General features: G+C 41.8%; 1 protein-coding gene across 1 annotated transcript in view; it reads left to right on the plus strand.

The window, feature by feature from the left end:
* The first annotated feature begins 699 nt into the window (after positions 1–699).
* ubl3a (ubiquitin-like 3a) overlaps positions 700–20,288 on the plus strand; it is a 38,464-nt gene continuing 18,875 nt past the window's right edge. The window contains exon 1 of the mRNA XM_084373826.1: positions 700–1,381. Within this exon, the coding sequence (XP_084229952.1) occupies positions 1,355–1,381 (27 nt within the window). The 5' untranslated portion in view covers positions 700–1,354. The remainder of the gene's footprint in view (positions 1,382–20,288) is intronic.

A 20,288-nucleotide genomic window follows, 5' to 3' on the forward strand; every position in this document is an offset into this window, starting at 1 on the left:
TCTTGCTTTGTTGGGATGAAGCCGTCCAAAGGCTGCAAACAAAACATGTGAGTTAAAGACAATGTAATCGTTTGATGAATCTAACAGCTGAATTTTTTCAATAATAGTTCATAATAATTTTGAGGATGAGGAAGTGGATGAAGGCAACCCCAATCATTGCTGCTCTTTTTTTTTTTTGTTACCCATTTCCTCATTTTAGGCCTACCCCTCTGTTATATACATGCACAGAAATAGCTGTTATGTGTTAAATTACATTTACTGAGGAAAGAAGGGTGTAATTTCTACTAAGGATGTGGTTATCTGTTTTTGTTTGTTTATAGTTTCAGTAGATTTCCTCACTAAAATCAATTTGAAAACAAAAACCCAGCTCATCTGGAGGTTTTTCAAATTATATAACTGACCCTATTATTTTATTCACAGTGAACATTCATCTGAAAGAACCATTTATCCTATCCTAACATATCGTAAAGTATCTTGTCCCTATTGAGGAACCTAATCAGGGCTATAGACAAGGGTGTCACTTGTGTTGAAACGTGGTGGGGACATAAGGGCTTTATTGTGCCACCTTTTAAGACGAAACCTTCATCCCTATAATAAAATGACCCAAAAAGAAAAAGAAATACACTGCACTGAAGAACGTGGTTTTACTTTGGAAAATGTAGCCGGAAGTACCATGTTGGTTTCCGTTACTAGCTTGATGCTAGTTCCCTGAGGCAGGATGACAGCTGAACGGGTCGTGTAGGTACAGCAGCGCAGTCTCTAACATTAACAACAACCACCACAAACTCTCGTTTTAAAGAGGAGGACCGGCTTATTTCACCGAGCGACACGTCTCCGTACCGAGCGGCGGACGTGTTTTGAGTTTATCAGAGGACGCTTACCGTTAACCTTGCGGATATTTGTTCTTTTTTTCACCAAGAGAGAAAAAGATCCGTGTCCGGATGTGCCAGCAGTATTTGGCTTTTCGCATGGCGTAGGCACCTTTTCTAAAGCAGGATACTCTTGGTGTTTGGAGGGTCGCAGGAGGCCCTCGGGTCGACAGCTTATCCCACTAACATTAACTATACGTCCAAATTCGCCGATTTGTGCGGGGAAATGATCAACGACATGGTTGTGCAATAGAGAGCAGGAAGAAGGGTTGTAACACGTCTCGACTACCTCAGTGTTGTGACTGTGGAGAGGCAGCAAGTCACCAGGGATAAATTGTTGTTTCCTGCTGTCAGCCCGACAACGACGAGTGTGTGAGAGCTATTAACAAGGGAGACGACGAGAGGAAATATTTGTGTCTAGTCCTGTGTGTGTGAGTGTGTGTGTGTCAGTGTGAACCCCTCCGAGGACCGGGAAAACCTTCACGATGACGGGCAGCACCCCAGCGGACATGGTGAGAGAAATTGACTGTCAGTTTTTCCACACCGACCATTTACATCCACTTATTCCCTCAGGGTCCCGACCGAAAGAGCAGCATTGGAAGGTGCTCTTCAAGGCTGCTACTTCTGGTTTCATTAGCTACATTTCTTCACAGTGTTTTGAAAAGATACTTGACATTGATTATGAACTATTACATCCTAGTAGTAATTAATACAGTTGGGTTTCTGGATCTCCGGGAAGGAAATGGCACTTAAACTTAACTGATAAGGATCCTTGTCAGTGTTTGAATACATTTCCCCCACATAACTTTAACTCAAGTATACCTTCATATTTTTACTTGCCGTTTTTATCATTTTCAATATATGTTTCCTATAGTTGCAGGCAGCCATTGACTCCCACTGATTTTTTCTACGTTGTGAAATTTCATTAGCACACTCTTTACATATCTTGATCATAGTGAACGTCGGGTCTGCATCAATTCTTGTGTGTCCCAGTTTTAAAAAGTACCCCAAAATCAAACTTAAGTAAAGATATCATTTTAAAATGATTCTTTGGTAGGAGTGAAAGTCAACCATACAAATAGCAGCCTACACACAACCATTTACACCCACTTATTCCCTCAGGGTTTCGACCAAAAGAGCAGAATTTGAAAGTGCTCTTCAAGGCTTCTACTTCTGGATTTGTTCATTTAAGTTCTTCACAGTATTGAGAACATTGTTATCGTTGATTATGAACTATTACATCTTATTACTTATGTAGTAGTAGTGTTTTCTACAGCTGGGGTTGTGGTTCTCCAGGGCACCTTGGGAAGGAAATGACACTTTAACTGAACTGATAGGGTCCTTATCAGTGTTTAAATAAGTTTTCCAACCAAACCTTTAACTGATGTATGACTTTACATTATGGCTGGCCATTTCTAAAATACATGTTGGACTGTTTTATATTTGTTTAATGTACTTCCACTTTTTTACAGTTAGCAAACTCTTTACACGTCTCAGTCATAGTTAACAATCTGCATCAGTTGTTGTGTGCCCAGTCTTAAAATCATACTTAAGTAAATATATCATGTTCAAATAATTCTGGAAATGAATGGAAGACAATGGTATACTGGAAAACTAGACAAAATTCATAAAAAATTGCCAAACAAAATGGTTATCTGTGATCTTTGTATCTTAAGATACAAACCCAGTACGACAATCCCACTGGGATACATTTAATTGTTCATTTGATTAGATTTATTTATATTGTAATTATACTGTAATTCCCATAATGGCCCTGTATCCACATTTCAAATTCAATTTATCAAATGGCTCTACCTCTTCACTGGTGTCCACTTTATATTTAATGTTTGACATTTAGCAAACCTCCAGCATGACAGAAAGCAAGGCTGGAAAGATTTTAGCAGGTGCCCCTCTGCTTGATTTGTGCTCAGAAAAGGGTAATTGCATCGCTGCTACAACCCCATTATGTCATACCTGCTGCAGTAGTGGTACTTTAAAAGGAGCAATGACCTTAAGTCTGTGGTCATCGTCAGGTGACTTTATCAGCTTACCCCCACCCCACCCTCTAAAGACACTATCCTCTTATGACTTATTTACTTATTTTACACTAGCTTACTGCCTGTGGTGTGTTATGAACTCTCATCATAAAGATTTATGTCAGCCTCTCACGGCTAAGCTAGTCCCCAAATTAAAACACGTGTAAATACCTTCAGCTGGGTTTACCCAGTCAGACATAAGATTTCGCCTCCGTCTGGCATTTTTACGTCTGTCATCTTTGCTGCGTGGTGCGTGACGGCTCTAAGAATACTTCCAGGTCTATGTATAGAAAGGATAAACCACGTAATGTGCCCCTCCAACGGTTTGACCAGCCTTTCCAGCTGTGCCTGCGCTCCTGCATGTACGAGTTCAGCTGATCCCCCTGAACAGCAGGTCCATTATGTTGTCAGGATGTTGGGATAATACAGTGAGGAAGTTAGAGGTGAGCTGACTTCTATGTATGTGTAGTCCAGTCAAAGCTAAAGCATCTAAGTATAGCACATCGCAAGGAATTTCCACGGATTATGGACATAATCATGAGCCAAATCTTTCATTTTCTGACCTGATATGACCGGTAGTTAAATCCTCGCTCATCCTAATGAACGTTCATCGAAAGTCTTGCATTATGTCACCGTCTGTGTAGATGTGGGAGGCTTCAGTCGCAGTTTTACGTGTCAGTTTAGAGTTGTGGTTGACTGCAATAGTGTTTTCTTTGTGTATCAGAGCGGTACATTATCATTCAGTCAGGAAACTTTGGTTCCAGCCTCCAGCCTCCCTGCTGGAGCGTCTTCAAGCAACACACTGAATCCCTGCCAGCTGGTTTAAAGCTCTGCCTGATATGTGCTCTGTAAATTTCCCCGCGGGGGGAAGTATCACATTATTATCGCATCATTTATCGCCAGTGTCGGGCATAAAGTTCATTTCTCCGGCGGTAACGTAATAATATTTTTTCAACCGACAACTCTCGATGCATTGTTTGAAATGAGTTTTATACTTGCCAGAGCTTCTGGCTTCAGGCTCATGTTATTATCATGCCTGCAGCAGAAACATAAAGGTCAAATTCTGCACATGAGTAAGATGTCTCAGGACTTCTGCCAGTGTAAATGTTCAGAACAGTTGCATCCCTTTGTGGCTAAGCTCGATCTATACCTCAAACTAGTTCCATGTGTTCCCCAGGGAAGTTTGAGGAAATATCAGCTATCTGCGTTTAACTCATCCTGTGTGGTGGAAATCAGCAGCAGATGCAGATTCTCCCTTCGTTCCCCCCACCCCCCCTCCCCGACTCTCTCTGTCTGCGGAAGGAGCACACACACTTAAGAAGGCTGTATAGAGTGGGAGTGAGAGTAGGAGGAGAGGAGATTGCTGGTGCCAAACATTGTGGGTGAATGAATCTGAGAGAAAGAATAGGAGAAGGAATAGTCATGACTCTTGAGAATGGAGGATAGGATTTTTTTTCCTCGAAAGGAGAAAAAGAGGGGAGGGGTCGAGGAGAAGAGTGAAGGATGGGGAGGGGGCAAATTGCCTCGCTCCAGGCAGACCTCAGAAGTGCTGACAGGGTCGAAATGGTCCCCATGGCAACAGTGGGACGCTTGGATCCGAGGTCTTGATGCCCTTGTGTGTGTGAGTATGTGGTGGCATTGGGTTGGGGCGCTCTGCAGGTATTTGTGTGTGTTTGTAACAAGAAGCAGACAAGAGGGAGAGTAGTACAGAGGCAGGAGAAGAATAAAGCACCTCCATTCAGATAAGCCTTGCTGAATAAATACACTCCTGAAAAGACTGAGAGTCCCATGGAGCGGTGAGTGAATTTCAAACATCACCGCTTTGGATATGTCCCAGCACAGCAGACAAGATAGGGAGCTCCAGGTACACACATACTTACACGTAAGGGGAAGTACTTGACGGCTCCCATTTATCATGAGTTTATCAGTTGTAACTAACACCTTTATTAATGTTTAATAAATTATTTACTAGTACTTGTTATGAGCCTCTTTTAGTAAGAGCTTTTGGGTTAGCCTCGCTCCAAAAAATCTGCAATCACTGCCCACTTTTCAGTTATTTCTCAGTGATTCAGTTATGAAGGAGCTGAAATCATGAATCATTAGACTGACAAATTAATTGGCACTACTTGAAAGCAACAATGAAATGGTTTCAGCTTCTCAAATGTGAATATTTGCAGGTTTTGTTTGTCTTTTTTGATAGTAAACTGAATATTTTTAGCATTTTGAACTGTTGGTCAGACAAAACCAGTTATTAGAAGACGTCCTCTCAGTCTTTGGGAACTTGTGACAGACATTTTCCACAATTTTTATAGACTTAACAGTTAATCGAGAAAATAGTCATTCGAAGAAATGATAATGAATATAAACATCAGTGTTAGTTGTTAGTTACATATTGCCTCAGTAGAAAGTAGTAACAACATGACTGCATGGTGGAAGTGGTTACTAAAGGCGAACAGGCAGGCACACATCTGATCCTGATAAAATATGAAGAAATAAACACTGTTACCGCACGTATACACTCACACACACTCAGTGGGTAGTATTCAAACACCCTGTCATTTGTGGAGTGGCCAATATGTGTTAATTTGTGTTGGAGGTGGCAATCACGGCCTTAATACTCGACCAAACCTGGACTTACGATGGAGCGTATTACCCATCACTTTATAAACCAAACATCTATACAGAACAGTGGATTTTTATGTTACTGTATCAGTATTTGGCTTAAAGCTAGTTAACTCTCTTATCCTGTGTGGCTAATTATAATTTTGGTGCGTTGAAAGCAAGCTCATAGCTCACTCCTGCAGTCCCCTTCAGGCACACAGAAGCACAGTAACACACCCACACAAAGGAGTCAAAGGTTAGGGTCATAGGTCAGCAGTGTGTTGGTCGTGGATGAAAGAACAATGGGAGGGGAATCCTTGCTGCTGAAAGCAGCGCTCCGTGTCTCCTCTTCCTACTCGAGCTTAGCTCAGCACTTATGACACCGAGCAGCTAGAGACCGAGGGAGGTCCGCAGGCGGTCTTCGGCCTCGGGCAGGAGCTGCTAACAAGGCTTTGATTGACACGTTCAGAGGGAGAAACAGTTGGATGGAACACGTAAGCGAATATGTGTGCCTAGCCGATGCCATGTGTCTGAGTCACGGATCAGGATTACATCATCCCGCCTGGGTGCAGGAGTTGATATATTGACTCTGACATTGTCACATGTAGGCCTCGGAGCGCCACGGAAAGTTCTGACAGCAGGTCTGGAGGTGCTGGAGTTAAACTCCATTCATGTTAAATTCAAGCATCTTTAGGAAATTGATGATTCAGAGTTAAAACACTGGCAGATTGTAACAGCAGCTAAGAATATGTTCTGCTTAAGATAAATGATGTGAATACACAGATATAATGATAATAATAAAGGATAAGTGATTGGTCTGCATGATATTTCTGTACTGTGTTTTGGTATTTATCTTTTTAATCTATGAGGCCGTACTTCATCTCTGCATTTTGTATTTGTATCAACACTCAGCGAAGCTTATGCCCATTAGTCCTCTGTGGTTGCACAGGGTTCATTCAATTGTATTGATGCATGTCTACAACACCGACAGGAAGTCCAATTCAGAACCTGTCATCCATTGATTGCTTATGTAACTCTTTGCTTGATTATGTTTGTCTGTATGGCATGTGTCTGAACATGTGCATCCCATGCGGTGATATGAATAATGGCACGATGCTGTGCAGAGCTAGTTCTACATACCTGTCAACACTTCTGCTTTCCCTTTTTTTCCATCTTTCGTGTTTGGTCCAGCTTATCACTTATTCATAATATACTGTATAGTCGCATGGTTCCTCTACAGGAGTTGTTGAAGCTTAACAGTTATGAATTTGTTGATTTTCTGAAAATTGTACTGTATGTTCTACTTGCATTATGGTTGTAATCATAGTAGAATTAGGCTCAATCTCATTTCCAGCTTTTATCCTTACCTCTTGGTTTTGATTGCCCCCTTGCCCCTCAGAACGGAGTTACAAGAGGTAGTGGTCAAAATCTTCCCCTATGAAATGGGACAACCCTTCAAGACCCTCATTCGTCATACACATACGTAGCTAGCTACACTTGACAATGTAACATTAGCTAGCTAGATAATTCTACGGAGACATCAGCAAAGTCATAGGGATTTTTTATGTGTGTAACAAAGAAAAGGACATAATACATTGAAGTGACAGAGAGTTCTCAAAACCTGACAACTGAACCTGGTTTCCTTTTTGTGCATGTGCCACAAAGGGGCATTGGTAGTGGTTGTCGGGGAACAAAACCCTCACTTTACAGCTGTCATGTTACACTCAAAACTCAAAATAGCTGAGCTGGCTGGGTGGTTAACAGTTAACTCAAAGTCACCCACTTTTCCTGGAGGCTACCACACCCACTCCCAGACAGTAGCGTCACATTTAAAAGACTCATTTAAACTCGGGTTATTGGACGCATGAAGGTGTCTCAATCAAACTTTTACCTTAATGTCAATGTTTGCAGTGGGTAGCCAAGTTGAAACTGGAGTTAAGAGGTTTTTTGTTGACTGTAACGCTCATGATAATTGAAGCAAGAGGCATATTTCACAAAGCAAACTTTAATAACCACCCAGATTAAATCTTCTGGATAAAGTTAGCTATTACATTTCATCACTGAGCAGGCTTCAAAGTGAGACCCTATCTCTTTTGTGGTGGGTTTGCATTTCTGATTAGCCCAGCTAGAAGACGGAATAGTTCTGTGTGAGTAACTCAGAGGGTTCCTAAGAAAGAAAAGTCAGTGTGTGCGTGTTGGGATAAGGGCTTATTCTGCTGGAAAATCCCCCTCTTTTCAGCACTCAGTGTTGGCAGGTATGGCTTTGCTCAGGCTGAGGAATGTGTTGAACTGCTTCACTGTTTCTCGGGGCTCCCAGGGTTCCAGTTCAAGAGGAAACTTCTGGTCTGCACTATTGATTCTGGTCCTGATCTCCATTGATAGTGGATAGGCACTTGTTGTATGCTGTATGTCTTCATTACCTTGCATATTCATATTGTAGGAGCAGCGGTAGTGACATAATGTACGACAAATTCACAGGGCTGATTACTTATTCCTGAGCAGAGCTCTTGCAAAACAAGTCTCTAAGGTATGTGCTGGACGCTGAACTCAGAAGTAAAGTCAGGACACTCTTCAGCTTTTATGCCAAGTGTTACAGAGTCCGAGCATGACATAAAAGAGTGGGTGTGAGTGTGAGTAATGTGTGAGCACTCAGATGGTCCTAACTAGACTCTGTATGCCTGCAGCCACTTTTGTGTGTGTTTTGTCCACATATTTATGCATGCACACATTTGCATAAAGAAACGAGCTAAAGCACAACCTGTTCTTCCTGTTAAGTCTGATGTGTGCTGTTGGCTTTGCCGGTGGAGTAACACCCACTCTGGTTCACTTTTGCTCCAGAGAACAGCCCAAACTAGGGCTGTGCCTGAAGGCCATTGTTTGCATGTAATGGTGTTGTGCCACTACCAAATGGCACTATGCCATGATGGTGTTGCAATCCTTCTCCACAATGGAAGGAATTTAATTCTGAAATCGAAGTACAATTGTCTTTTTGCTTAAAATGTAGTTTGTTTGTAAACTCCTCAATGTCATTAAAACCCCTCAAATACTCAGAAACGATACTGATTTACCAAAGCGGTAAAAGAGCAGCTTTTTGGTTCAACTAAAAAAAAGAGAAAATAAGTAACTGCTTCCTGATACTAAAGAAAAGAAATTCATAGGATGCTGTGGGTCGACTTAACTAAGAAACTGAAAGGAGGAAGAGAAACCTGAGGGTCACATATAGAGGAAGACGAACAGCCGAACACAAGCTCATTTTACTGCACTTCACTCTCCACAGAGCTTATTTACTCAAAGCAGCTGTGAAGCAAAACATGCTCATTTGTATAATTTTTCATTACAACTGAGGAAGTTGTGTAAAGTAGTAGCTCATGTGTTCCTTTTAGGTAATTGGTTTCTAATGGAAATTCTGCACAAATAGCGTGCTCACACCGTATTGATTTCAGTTACAAACCAGACATTAATTGCATTGACAAGTGCAGGGATCTTGATACAGTCTTTAGTTTAAATGTTATTGGCATTAAAGTGATGTCACAGGAGGAGAACTTTGCATAAAGTTTCAATTTTCCCCCGTATGATTAAAAGGGATGTTAAAAAAAAACCTCAAGTGAAAAAAAAAAACACACTGTATTTCCCTGTCAGTCTACATGTTGAGTCGAAAGAGATTGTATGCGTGTGCGCATGCGTGTGTGTAGGAGAAATAGGGGATGGAGGGGAGGGGTGGTGTTTGACTAGCTCAATAAAAGGAGCCTTTCAGCTGCCCTGGAAACAATTTCCAGCTGAGGGGACATTTATATTAAAGCTTTGCCTTGCCAGCACAGACTGTTCGTGTGTGTGACAGAGCAGCAAGCTAGCAGCAAACTGTCCCTCTTCCTGATACAATTTGGGACGGGCTGCCCCTTCCAGATCAGTGCTTAAATCTGTCCCTACATTAGGATGTCCTGTCCCTGCACGACCGGACAATCAGACAGTGTGTTCTGAGGGAATTAGAGGGTCAGTGTTGAGACTCTTCGGGTCCCAGACAGGGCAGCTACGAGCCACAGAGCAGCCATCCAGAGGTCAAGCCTCATCGACTGGATGTTCCAACTGGATCATCTGGCCTCCAGTCCTCTCACACTCGCCTTTCAAACCCAGACTTTAACCATGTTGTGGTTGTCAATTATAGAATGACTTTCCAATGCTTTCAAAATGTGAATGAACCGACAAGATTTTTACTCAAACCCAAGAACAATGCGGCATATTTGACTGTCTTAATGTTATTGTAGCTAAAGGGGCTGCAGCTAATGGTTGTTGTCATAATCCGATCAATCAGTTGATTTTTGTGATATAAAATCAAGTCATTTATTAAGCAAATGTGTCTGTGAACAGGCAATGACTGCCGTTAACAGCAGGTAGAAGCTAAAAATTACAGTGTTGAATAAAATCTGGAGCTTTAGTGTGCAAGGTACAGCAACACCACGTATGTGCTACTCGTGACAGATCCTTTTGCACTAAATTTAAACTGGGTAGTGATTCTGAACCTTTCTGCTTAAATATCTCTGCTAAACAGGAGGTAACAGTACATTGATCGCGTCAGAAGTGAAAGACAATTGGTAGGAAATGTTTTTGGCTTGTTGCGGAAAGGTTATCATGATGTCGGAGGTGAAAGCAGGAAACCTATCTGCTGATTTCACATCTTCTCTGATTGTATCGTGTTGACTCAGACACACATAGAGAGAGATGTCTGTGGGAAAAGTCAACGAGGAGCAGAGATGCTGAGGTCACAGAAGAGTTAAAGATAGAGCTCAAGAGGAGACAGCAAGAGACTGGAGTGTGTGTGTTTGTGTGTGTCTGTGTGTCAATGATGGCAGCATGGAGAGAGGGTATATTTGGCCTTCATGCTGTCTTGCACAAATTTGTCATTGCATGTTGGATGCTATGGAGCACTCCGAGTATGAATATCTCTAATGATCCAAGCAGGGGTTATGTGTGTATGTGTGTTCTTATCTGAATGAGCTGGCGGTAATGAAGCATTGGACCTTGGACTAGAATGATTCAGGGCTTTTCATCTTCTCCTTTTTTATTCTCAGTTTCTTGTAATGAGGAAGCGTTGGTTTATCTGGAGGGAAGCAACAGAACTTTGACTTCCACAGAGGACATCTGATATCGACCTATAGTTTGGTTTAATTACACATTTTTGTGAAGTGGCTTCTTTGTGCAAGAGATCGTTTTGGCTAAATATACGGTTATGAGCGAGACGGCAGCGTTCACCGACTCTTCTCGGCTAGTGGGATTGAAAGCTTGGATGTTTGTGGGCGAGTTAGGCTGGCACGTTTTGGCTAAGTTTAGCTGAATTCCGCTGCACGGAGCAGCTCAGTCAGCTGATCTTGGATCAGTTACAGTTCATAGTTCAGTGTGGTTTAAGGCTTACTTGAACCATTAAGGCACTGAGATGGCTGGAGCAGTAATCCAGTTTAATTTTTAATGGAAAGGTCGCAGTGTTGCATAAACAGGGCCACATCTGTTAAGCCAGTGTGCTTCATTCGCAAAAAATATTTTACTTTAAAGCTACCTCTACATGCACCTTGTTGTGATTTTGTCATGTTATACTGTATCTCATGTGAGAAGCAAATTCTTTATTATGCTATCAAGCTCGGTTGTAAACACCTTAATTATGGTGACGCAACGGCACCTCTTGGCTGATTATGTCATCTCTATCCTTATTCTTTTTTTCTTGCCTTGAGCTTGAACACTGTTTGTTAAAGATCTTGATTGGGTCCCCAGCCGGCCCCCCTCCCCTCCTCCTCTTCCCCCTCCTTCTTGTTGCTGCCCTGCGCTTTCCTGTTGTTGCCTCCACTGTCTCCCCACTGAGGCTGCCTTTTTCCTGTCGCGCACAACACAAACATAACCAGTGGCTCAGATCTCTAACCAGACAACAATGAAAACAGAAAACGAAAAGGAAGCCCTGGTAGATGCATATCTAACATACTGAAAACACAGACAGCCACACACTAAGTTTGTGTCTGCTTAGGTAGCTTATTCAATTAGTTTTTAGTTCCCAGCATAGACTAGTAGAACTGGGGCATCCTGGAGGCTTCAAAGTCCAAGGTGAATTATTGAGGTTATGTTGCAATAGTATATCAACTGTTTTCTCCACAACAGTGCCACAAACAGCCGCAAGATTACCGTTTAATACTACTATCATAAACTATTTTCTTTCAGTATTACAGTGTAGAAGGAAGCCTGTATTTATTTATGGACGAGAGACTAGCTAATGAAGCTAGCTAACATTACAGCTCAGCCAAGGAGGTACACCATTATTGTTTACATCCCACGCTGTCACGAGCATGAGCCTCTCTTCCGTGAATAGATGTTTACAACAAGACCTGTGGGTTCAATTCGGTATCACACCAAACAGTGTAATAGACCCACCGGTCCACTGTGTCATTGTCACGTTTGGCCTCGCCTATCTGTGAAAACAACACGGTCATTTCTGTGGTCAAGTTACCCATACAAACAGGCTACATCTGGTTACATTTTCAAAATAAAGGCACCAAAACTTCTTGGTTAGGTTTAGGAAAAGATCATCACTCGCACTCTGATGAGCACCTGGGTAACGGCCCTATCAATGAAAAACCTGACCATCCTCTCAGTACAGTTTGTGGCTCTTTGTTGTCGTTGTTCGTCTGTTGTTCCTGTCATCACGGCCCCCTGCTGGTTCTGCACCTCCATGTATGCGTGAACTTTTTGGGCCTAAGTGAGATAATTTCACCCTCACACTGGTGGATTGTCTTGATTAAAGAGGTCATAATTTCTAGGAAGAGACATTGCTGTTGAGTTTTTTTAAATGTATTCTTTTGGCACTTTGAGCACCACAAGAGTGCCATTTTATTTTATTTAATTTGAGAGAAGGCAGACATCTCTACAGCCAAGATTAGATGGGTAAATAGCAGTAGTAGTAAGAGGAAAAATATGCATTTGGTGAACTGTCCCTTTAACAAAACAACTAACATTTCAGGTTTTCACAAAGATATTATTCATTGTGCGGTGGTTGCATATGATTGTACTTTATCATGCAGGATTGTATGGTATTATTGTTAAAGCTGTATAGCTTTATGAGCTTCAGTGTTGTCAAGTACAATACAACCAATAAGCTTTATGTTTGGTGTTACACGTGCTCACTTAAAGATTGAATGAATTGCTTTCCTTGCATGTAAACCTGCATCTATTTCTGCCACTGCATGCAACTTCATTCCTGAATAGGCCCAGAATATGCTCTGTGTGTGTGTGTGTGTGTGTGTATGTGTGTGTGTGTGTGTGTGTGGTAGTAATACCCCTGGTTGTTTCTGTCCAGTGCCATCTGGTAAATTCCAGCACAGAGGGCATTTTAGCTTGCCAGCAGTCTCTTCTGTGTGCCCCCCCTCTTTCCCTCACACACATACATAAATTCACATGTAGACACATGCACGCACACACACACGGCATCAGGCATCACGTGAGTTGTGACTGCAGGGCTGTACTCTTTTCTGAGGGAGGAAAGAAAATGCAGCGTTGTGGATGTAACTGCTGTTTCCCAGCCATTTTCTCCTCTCCACTCTGATGTTTATTCTCTTCTTGTGCGTGCTCTCTCACATGTCTGCTTAGCCTTCATCGTATCTGTGGAAATGGACAAAGAAGGCAATATAGAAGTATCTTGAAAGGTTTTTTCAACTCTCAAAGATATGAAGCATTCAATTATACATTGGATCATGACCGATTGTAGTTGATAGGACATATGTTAACCTAATCAGTAAATACCTGCACAAAGAGGAAAGCCAGCACAGAGCTGCAGATTTTAGATCCGCAACTAATGATTATTAAAATTTTTGATAATTTTGTTTATTAATTGCTTAGTATAAAATGTCAAAAATTCAATATAAAATGATATAAAGCAGATTAAGGCAACCAATTCTCACATTTAAGACGCTGGAACCAGCAAGTGATCTGCATTTTAGCTTAGTAAAACTCAAACGATCAATCGTTATCAAAATAGTTTTCTGGAAATTAACTTTTATTAATTACTTCAAGTCTAAGAGTTATTGCATTTGCCAGAAGGACTGTTTGTTAATTACATTGGTGCCAGCTGAGAATTTAAAAAATGCATGAAATCAATAAGTGTAATGAAAAAATTGGTTTAAAAATCCGTAACTTTAATTTTAGATGCACTCATGGAAAACAGGGAAGAGCTTGTTCTCAGAAAGGACAACTGGAAAGGTTACAAATCAAGCTAATCCTGACTGCAGGGCATCACCGACACACCGCTGAGGGAGACCACCTAGGAAAGAGGCTGGGGGTGGAGGAAGGGGAGGAGGCAGAGGTCACTGCAGAGCATGTGGAGAGGGGGGAGAACAGCAAGGGGATGCTTTACTTGACTCCAGGGCTTTCACATAGTGGGGGGTCAGGAAAACACAGGGGAGGAAGTCACATTGGTGAGATACCCTGTGATGGAAGTGAAGGAGAGTGAGAGGAGGGGGAGAAGGAGTGAGCAGACAGGGCTGCTGCAGAGCAAATGGTAAGAAGAAGAAGGTAAAGGACAGGAGGTCTTTTCATCAAAGCCATCATCAGGGATCATCCGCACTCTGTGTGGTCCCTTCACACCAGCAGCATGCCGACATGTGGCATGTTGGCCTTTGGGTTTGTGTGTCTGCTGGTGACTGGTTTTTCCCTGGACAGACGGAATAGAGACGAGGAGGCTGGACTTGGGAAATCATTTCTATTTTGGGAAACAGAACTGCACAGAAATGAAGATGAAACAAATTCCAGTGCTAATTTAAACTATCAGGGCTGCAACTCACGAATATAGGTATTGTCAATTCATCTGTTGATTCTTTTCCTTCAGTCGATTAGGAGCTGGGTTTTTAAAAAATCAATTTTCTGATTCAAATTGATCTTCATCTGAATGATCTGATTTAGATCTTTTTCTGTGGATGCAAGTCAGGGTCCAAAATTACCACCAGGCAAACGCCAAATGTGGGTAGGACTATTCGCCACACTGATGGATAAATGTACCGTGATTATAAACTAAGATGAGAGTTTCTACCGCATTTTGGTGGGATTTTTGAACAGGCTGCTCTGTTTCCTGCTGAGTTTCACACACACAACACAGGGACGGGGAATTCATGGTGCATTTAAGCGCACCTCCTAAACTCAGACATCTATACTTGAATGACCACAAAGGTTGTTAAAAATGGTACTGATCACTTTTTTTTCTTATTTTCCTTTGTTAGAATACATCTATCATTACTTTCTTGTTCTTTCACCATGGCATTTTTAACACGGTGCTAAAATCATAGCAATATCCCATTCATTTTCTACATACGCAAATTCAAACCACAAATCTCTGAAACTGTTTAATTCAATTATTAATGCAAACGTTATTACTTTTAGTAAATCACCAGGCTGCCTTGTTTAATTAAAGCGTTAGTCCTCTCAGAATTTCTTTCATATCCAAAGCAAAAAGTATTGTAACTGAATTATACCTCACTTAATAGATATTGAATCAAACTGACTCAAATCGGAAACCCCAGCTAGTTGCGTGGTCTATAAAATGTCAGAAAATGGTTTAAAAGTAAGGCTGTGTTTCCGAAGCCCAGTGATGTCCTCAGGTGTCTTGTTTTGTCCACAACCCAAAGATATTCAGTTTACTCTCCTAGAAGACCAGATAGTATTTATGTTGAACAAGCTGGAAACAGAGAACTCAAAAATCATTGAACTCAAACTGATGAATCAATTATCAAAACAGTTGGCGATTCATTTAGTAGTTGACAACTAGCTCTGAAAAATACCTTAGATGTTCTGCTTCCAGTCAACAGTCCCATGTACCTTAATATAAATTACATATAATAAAGAGAGAGGACCTGACATTACTATTTATCATGGACATGAGGACATCATGTAACTAAATCTGGCTGTTAAACGGATGAAAATCTGAAAAGAGCAATTGAGGTCATGTATTGCAAGAAGACAGCTGGTTTGTAAGACGTATTGTTGGCCCACATCAGAAGGGAAAAGTATTTAAGGGTCATCCTAAGTGGCCACATTTAAAGGCAACATGAACAGCCGTCCATCATAGAGAGGGAAGACATGACATAGACTGGCAAATTGCAGCGGGAAAAGATGTGAATGTTGGGTTGTCGGTGTCGGAGGGAAATGTGTGAGGAGATCCCACATAGATCTCTCATACATCTATCTATCATCCATACAGCCCTATTCCACTGCTGCAGCTGTACCCAGAAAAGTTTCAAAATAGCTGCTGCTTATCTTTGCTCCCTCACAGGTTGTATCTGGGAAGCAGGGTGATGTTATTAGCTGATAAACTGCCCCTGAACTGCAGCATGTAGGCTTAAATCTCCATGTTGGCAAACATCCTTATCAGCTCCAAAGGTGCTTTCTCTTGCTACTCTAATGGCTTCCAGTCAACCAGGGAAAACATCATCTCACTTCCTGTATTGCATGTGGTTTTTTTCACAGATACATGCATTTTTCAGTATTAAGCACCTTGCTGTCCCATTCTCTGTCTCATCTCTTACCTTGTGTTTCACTGGGAGAGAGGGACAGACGGTCTAGACGCTGACAGAGGCATGAGAGGAGAATCGATTGAAGCATACAAGAGCAATTTCACGTCTCGGCCCACAGCTTCAAAAGCGGCCCAAACCCCATCCCCAGCAGGCAGTTTGAGGGGGCACACAAATGTTTATGTATGTGCAAAATGTGTGTGAATATAAAACGCCAAATAGTGAATGACCACAGGACACAGAGTGGATGTCACCTTCACGCTTCCTCTTCTCGCCGCTTCTCTCTGACCTTCGTTGTCCACTGTCTGTCTCTGTTCCCTCTTATGCTCTCTCATTTCCTCCCTCGGCCCCTCGGGCTTGCCTCCAAAAGTGTCAGCGTTTCGTCTGTCCTCCTATAGCATCAGACTTCGTCATCACTATCATGGCGTCTGTACAGCATCAGCACTCTGGTGGTGATGCATGCTACAGGACTCTGCAGATCTTTGTTGTCTATAAAATCTCTGTTTCTGTTGGTTACTTCTGCTTGTTATTTGTTTTGGGCGTTTTCTCTTTTGTGATTTCATGCTACTATGTCTTTTCCTGTTTTATGTTTCATTTCTCTCTCTGAAAGTATTTCTCAATTTCCCACTTATTGATCTTTTTCTTGTTGTCTCGCACAGTGTCCTTACTCCTTGTGCTGACTCTATAAAGATATGGAAAAGGTCAGGCTGTACTTTTAACTAATGTTTGGAGCAGGCCTTATTCAATAAGCTTTCAGTGTCCCAGCTTCTAGCTAGGTTGTTTGTATTAGTCTCAGTAATATCCATACATTGGTAGTGAGGGGTTTGCAGATGTTAGGATGCCAAAAAAAGGACTTAAATCTGCAACAACAGTCATTTACACATTCAGTAGGTAAGGAGCAACATTTTTTTGTGGCTATCAGGTGATTAAAAGTCCAATATTCACTCTCTTTTAGCTCTGTTTTTGGTCTTTACCATCGCACAATAGAAATACCAGGCTCTTTAACTGGCCTTTGCTGAAAACAGCTGTCTGCCATGGCCAACATTGATTTTGATGAAGGCAGTGAGAGTGAACCAACACAAATACATTTTGGGCAGACAAAGTCTAACATGACCGTGCCGGCACAATTAAGGCATTTTAATAGTTAAAGAGTGCCTTTGAGTTTTCTTGTGATTTTTAAGTCAAAATGTTAATCCTGTTCAAAGACAGACTAAACATGCTTGACTGTTAGATGTTTAAAGAGAAGATTCATTTTACTATTTGAGTAAACCTCATTTGAGGTCACAACGATCTTCCACACCACAACTTCCTCATTTTGCTGTTAGCTGTTTAACACAAACATGCCAACTGATGCACGTACACATTTTGATACCTTCATGTTCTTCGAGTAGCTTCCTTAAATTCTATTTTTTATCAGTGCTCATTGTTTAGCATTTCGGCATCAAGCCTTTGTCAGGGAAAGGCATTTTAATAGTTAAAAAAAGAGTGCCTTGGAGGTTCTCTTGTGATTTTTATGTCTACATGTATCCCTATCCAAAGACTACCTCTCAACATTTTGTTATAAACAAATTTGCATGGTAAACTCCAGTCAGGCTGATCCACTGATCTAGCTGCAACCAACAGCCAGTTAGCCTAGCTTAGCTTAGCATAAAGACTGGAAACAGGGCAACAGCTAACCTGGCTCTGTTCAAAGTAAGAAATTAAAAGCATTTCCCAGTACCTCTAAAGCTCATTAAAAGTGCAATATGCAATATCTATGTAATAAAACAACAACAACAAAACCATTCAAAAATGAACAAAAATCATCAACAGAATGTGTAGAAATAGTTTTAACATTATGTCAAAGACTGAAGCTGCTGAGCCTCGTTCCATTGCCAGTGGTGTAACACCAAGACCCCGTTGCTCTAAGCTCTCGGTCTGTGGAGATTCAAGTCCGCTTATGACCACTAGCTGCATGGCTAACTGAGCTAACTAGCTCATGGCAGCTAGTAGCTACAGCCATAGATAGTGACAGAAAAGAGTTTAGATGCAACAGTTTTCTGGAGTGACCTTTGGCAAGTGGCCAATTCTTACATATTGCACCTTTTAATAGGCACATCAACCCAGCTCATTTTAGCTTATGTGCGTTGCCATAAAACTGATAATGAAAACGCTAATCTGTGCACATGGTCTGACTCAGCATAGCCACATGTGCAGACGTATGGGCGTAATCACAGCCTAGATCAGCCCGATGCTTTTGAAAAATGTTGACTCAAAACCAGTGCAGTTAAAGACACACCTTCAAACAGGGAGCCCTGCTGTAAAGGAAATGCAAATCCCTGTGGGGTTGAGCTGACGTGCAATTGAAAACCAAGTCAAGCCAGCACATGTGTATGGAAAAAGGCCATGAAGGTGGAATCAATCTTCTCATCTCATTCTCAACAAGAAAGCAAATAAGGGTATCTCCCAAAAAGTGTCTCTTGAATGCTGGTGTCACAGCTCTGAATCAGGAAATCCAAGCACTGTTGTCCACGCACAGTGTCCTATCAGTGTGTGGGCTGCCTGTGGGTAATTCACAGTAATTTCCTTTAGTTTTTGGCACTGCATATATTTTGCATGTTAATTTGTTGGCCCTGGGGTTTTGAACAGCCATTTTGAAGTGCAAGACATAGAGTTTAGGGAGTGGCAGGAGGCAGCAGTACGACGTAAACCTGCCTCAACCTCTCGTGACAGCTCTGATCACAGAGAGGAAGCAATGAGAAGAACGTGTGATCAAAGGCACCTACCTGGCATCTGTCAGGAGAGAAGGAACGCAGCCCTGGGTGTGTGTATGTGTGTGTGTTAAGCAAGGTGAGTTTTCAGTGAAGACGCCGGGAGGGGAGATGACAGCATGAAAGGGAGCTCTACCTGTTTCTGGAGAGAGGAGAAGCAGCTGATGGATTAAAGGGTTATCTGTTTGTAAACGAGGAGAAGGGGTGGTGAAGAGAGAGGACAGAGAGCAGAGAGCTGTCAGGTACAGTGCCAGCTGGAGCGCAGGAAACAGCTGATCGTGCTCGTGACAGGATGGAGAGGGAGCGAAAAGAGGAGCCGAGTTGATTCTGGCTGTGACGAGGACGTCAGTGTATCAAAGGATAGGCCTGTTTGAATGACAGTACAAAAAGACAAGCGCCTGAAGAGAAATGAGAGGTATGAGGGGGCAACTGAGTAATGAGACAAGTGACTGATAGTCGTTACAGCAACTAAAAGGAGACAGAATATTTGTTGCCTTTTTTCTCCCTAATCCAAAACCAGTTCAAGTTCAAGTTAGATAAAGAAGACATTAAGATATAAAAGCCATTATTGTCAAATAATGAGTTTTCATAATAATTATAGCATAGATTATGTATTTTCAGAGGAGCAGTAAGTGGAGCCACAGGATGTGTGGTGCTATTGTAAAAGACAAAAACCTTCATGAGAACTGTAATGTAGCCATTAGTTGCCTCTGCCGCAAGAAGCTAGCGTGATGCACCACAAAGTGCATCTGATAAAGGTCTGTGTTGTTAGCTCTTACAGTAGATACTCTCTTGAATGATTAATGGCGTTTGTAGACTTCAACAGGAAGAAGGCTTGTGTTTTATGTCCTCTGAACAGGCTGCTCACTTCATACACAAAGAGAGACAGAAAACTCAATGGGTGTTTGATCTCAGGCCAGAAGTGGTCACATGTGTGGCTTCAGAAGTTGTAAAGTTAACCACAAGCCCCCAGGAAGTTTACCAGGCTTTGAGGACGATTTGACATACTTGCCAAACTGTGTAATTGCAACGTCACATGATGCACACTGACCCAAAAATACTGTCGTTTCACTATCAGAATTTGATCCATTCAGGCTGATAACGTTTGTAAAGCCTAGCAGAGTGTCACTAGTGAAACAGAGCAGCTTTCATAGGAATAACCGAGCCCTGCTTCTGTCTCGCTTTAGATTCATCGTTAACCACCTGAATATGACAAGCTATACATTATTATATTGATATGGCAAACATGTTAGTAAACAGCTGTTTATTTAGACAACCAGCAGAGTAATATTATTGTTTAGTTGGAGTTTCTTGACACCTGGTGAATGTTAGTCCAATATACAATATCTTTTAGCTCTGTTTTGGGTCTCTATCCAACTCCTGATGGAAATATCTGGCTCTGATCGAGCGGTGAGATTGAACCTAAACGATAAAGACGTCGGTGAACAGCTGAACAATGATCTGAAACTCAGAATAAAGCACTGTGAAGCTGAGGATTAGCTG

The sequence above is a fragment of the Pagrus pagrus genome, assembly GCF_965226575.1.
Source record: "Pagrus pagrus genome assembly, chromosome: 14".
Lineage (NCBI taxonomy): Eukaryota > Metazoa > Chordata > Actinopteri > Spariformes > Sparidae > Pagrus > Pagrus pagrus.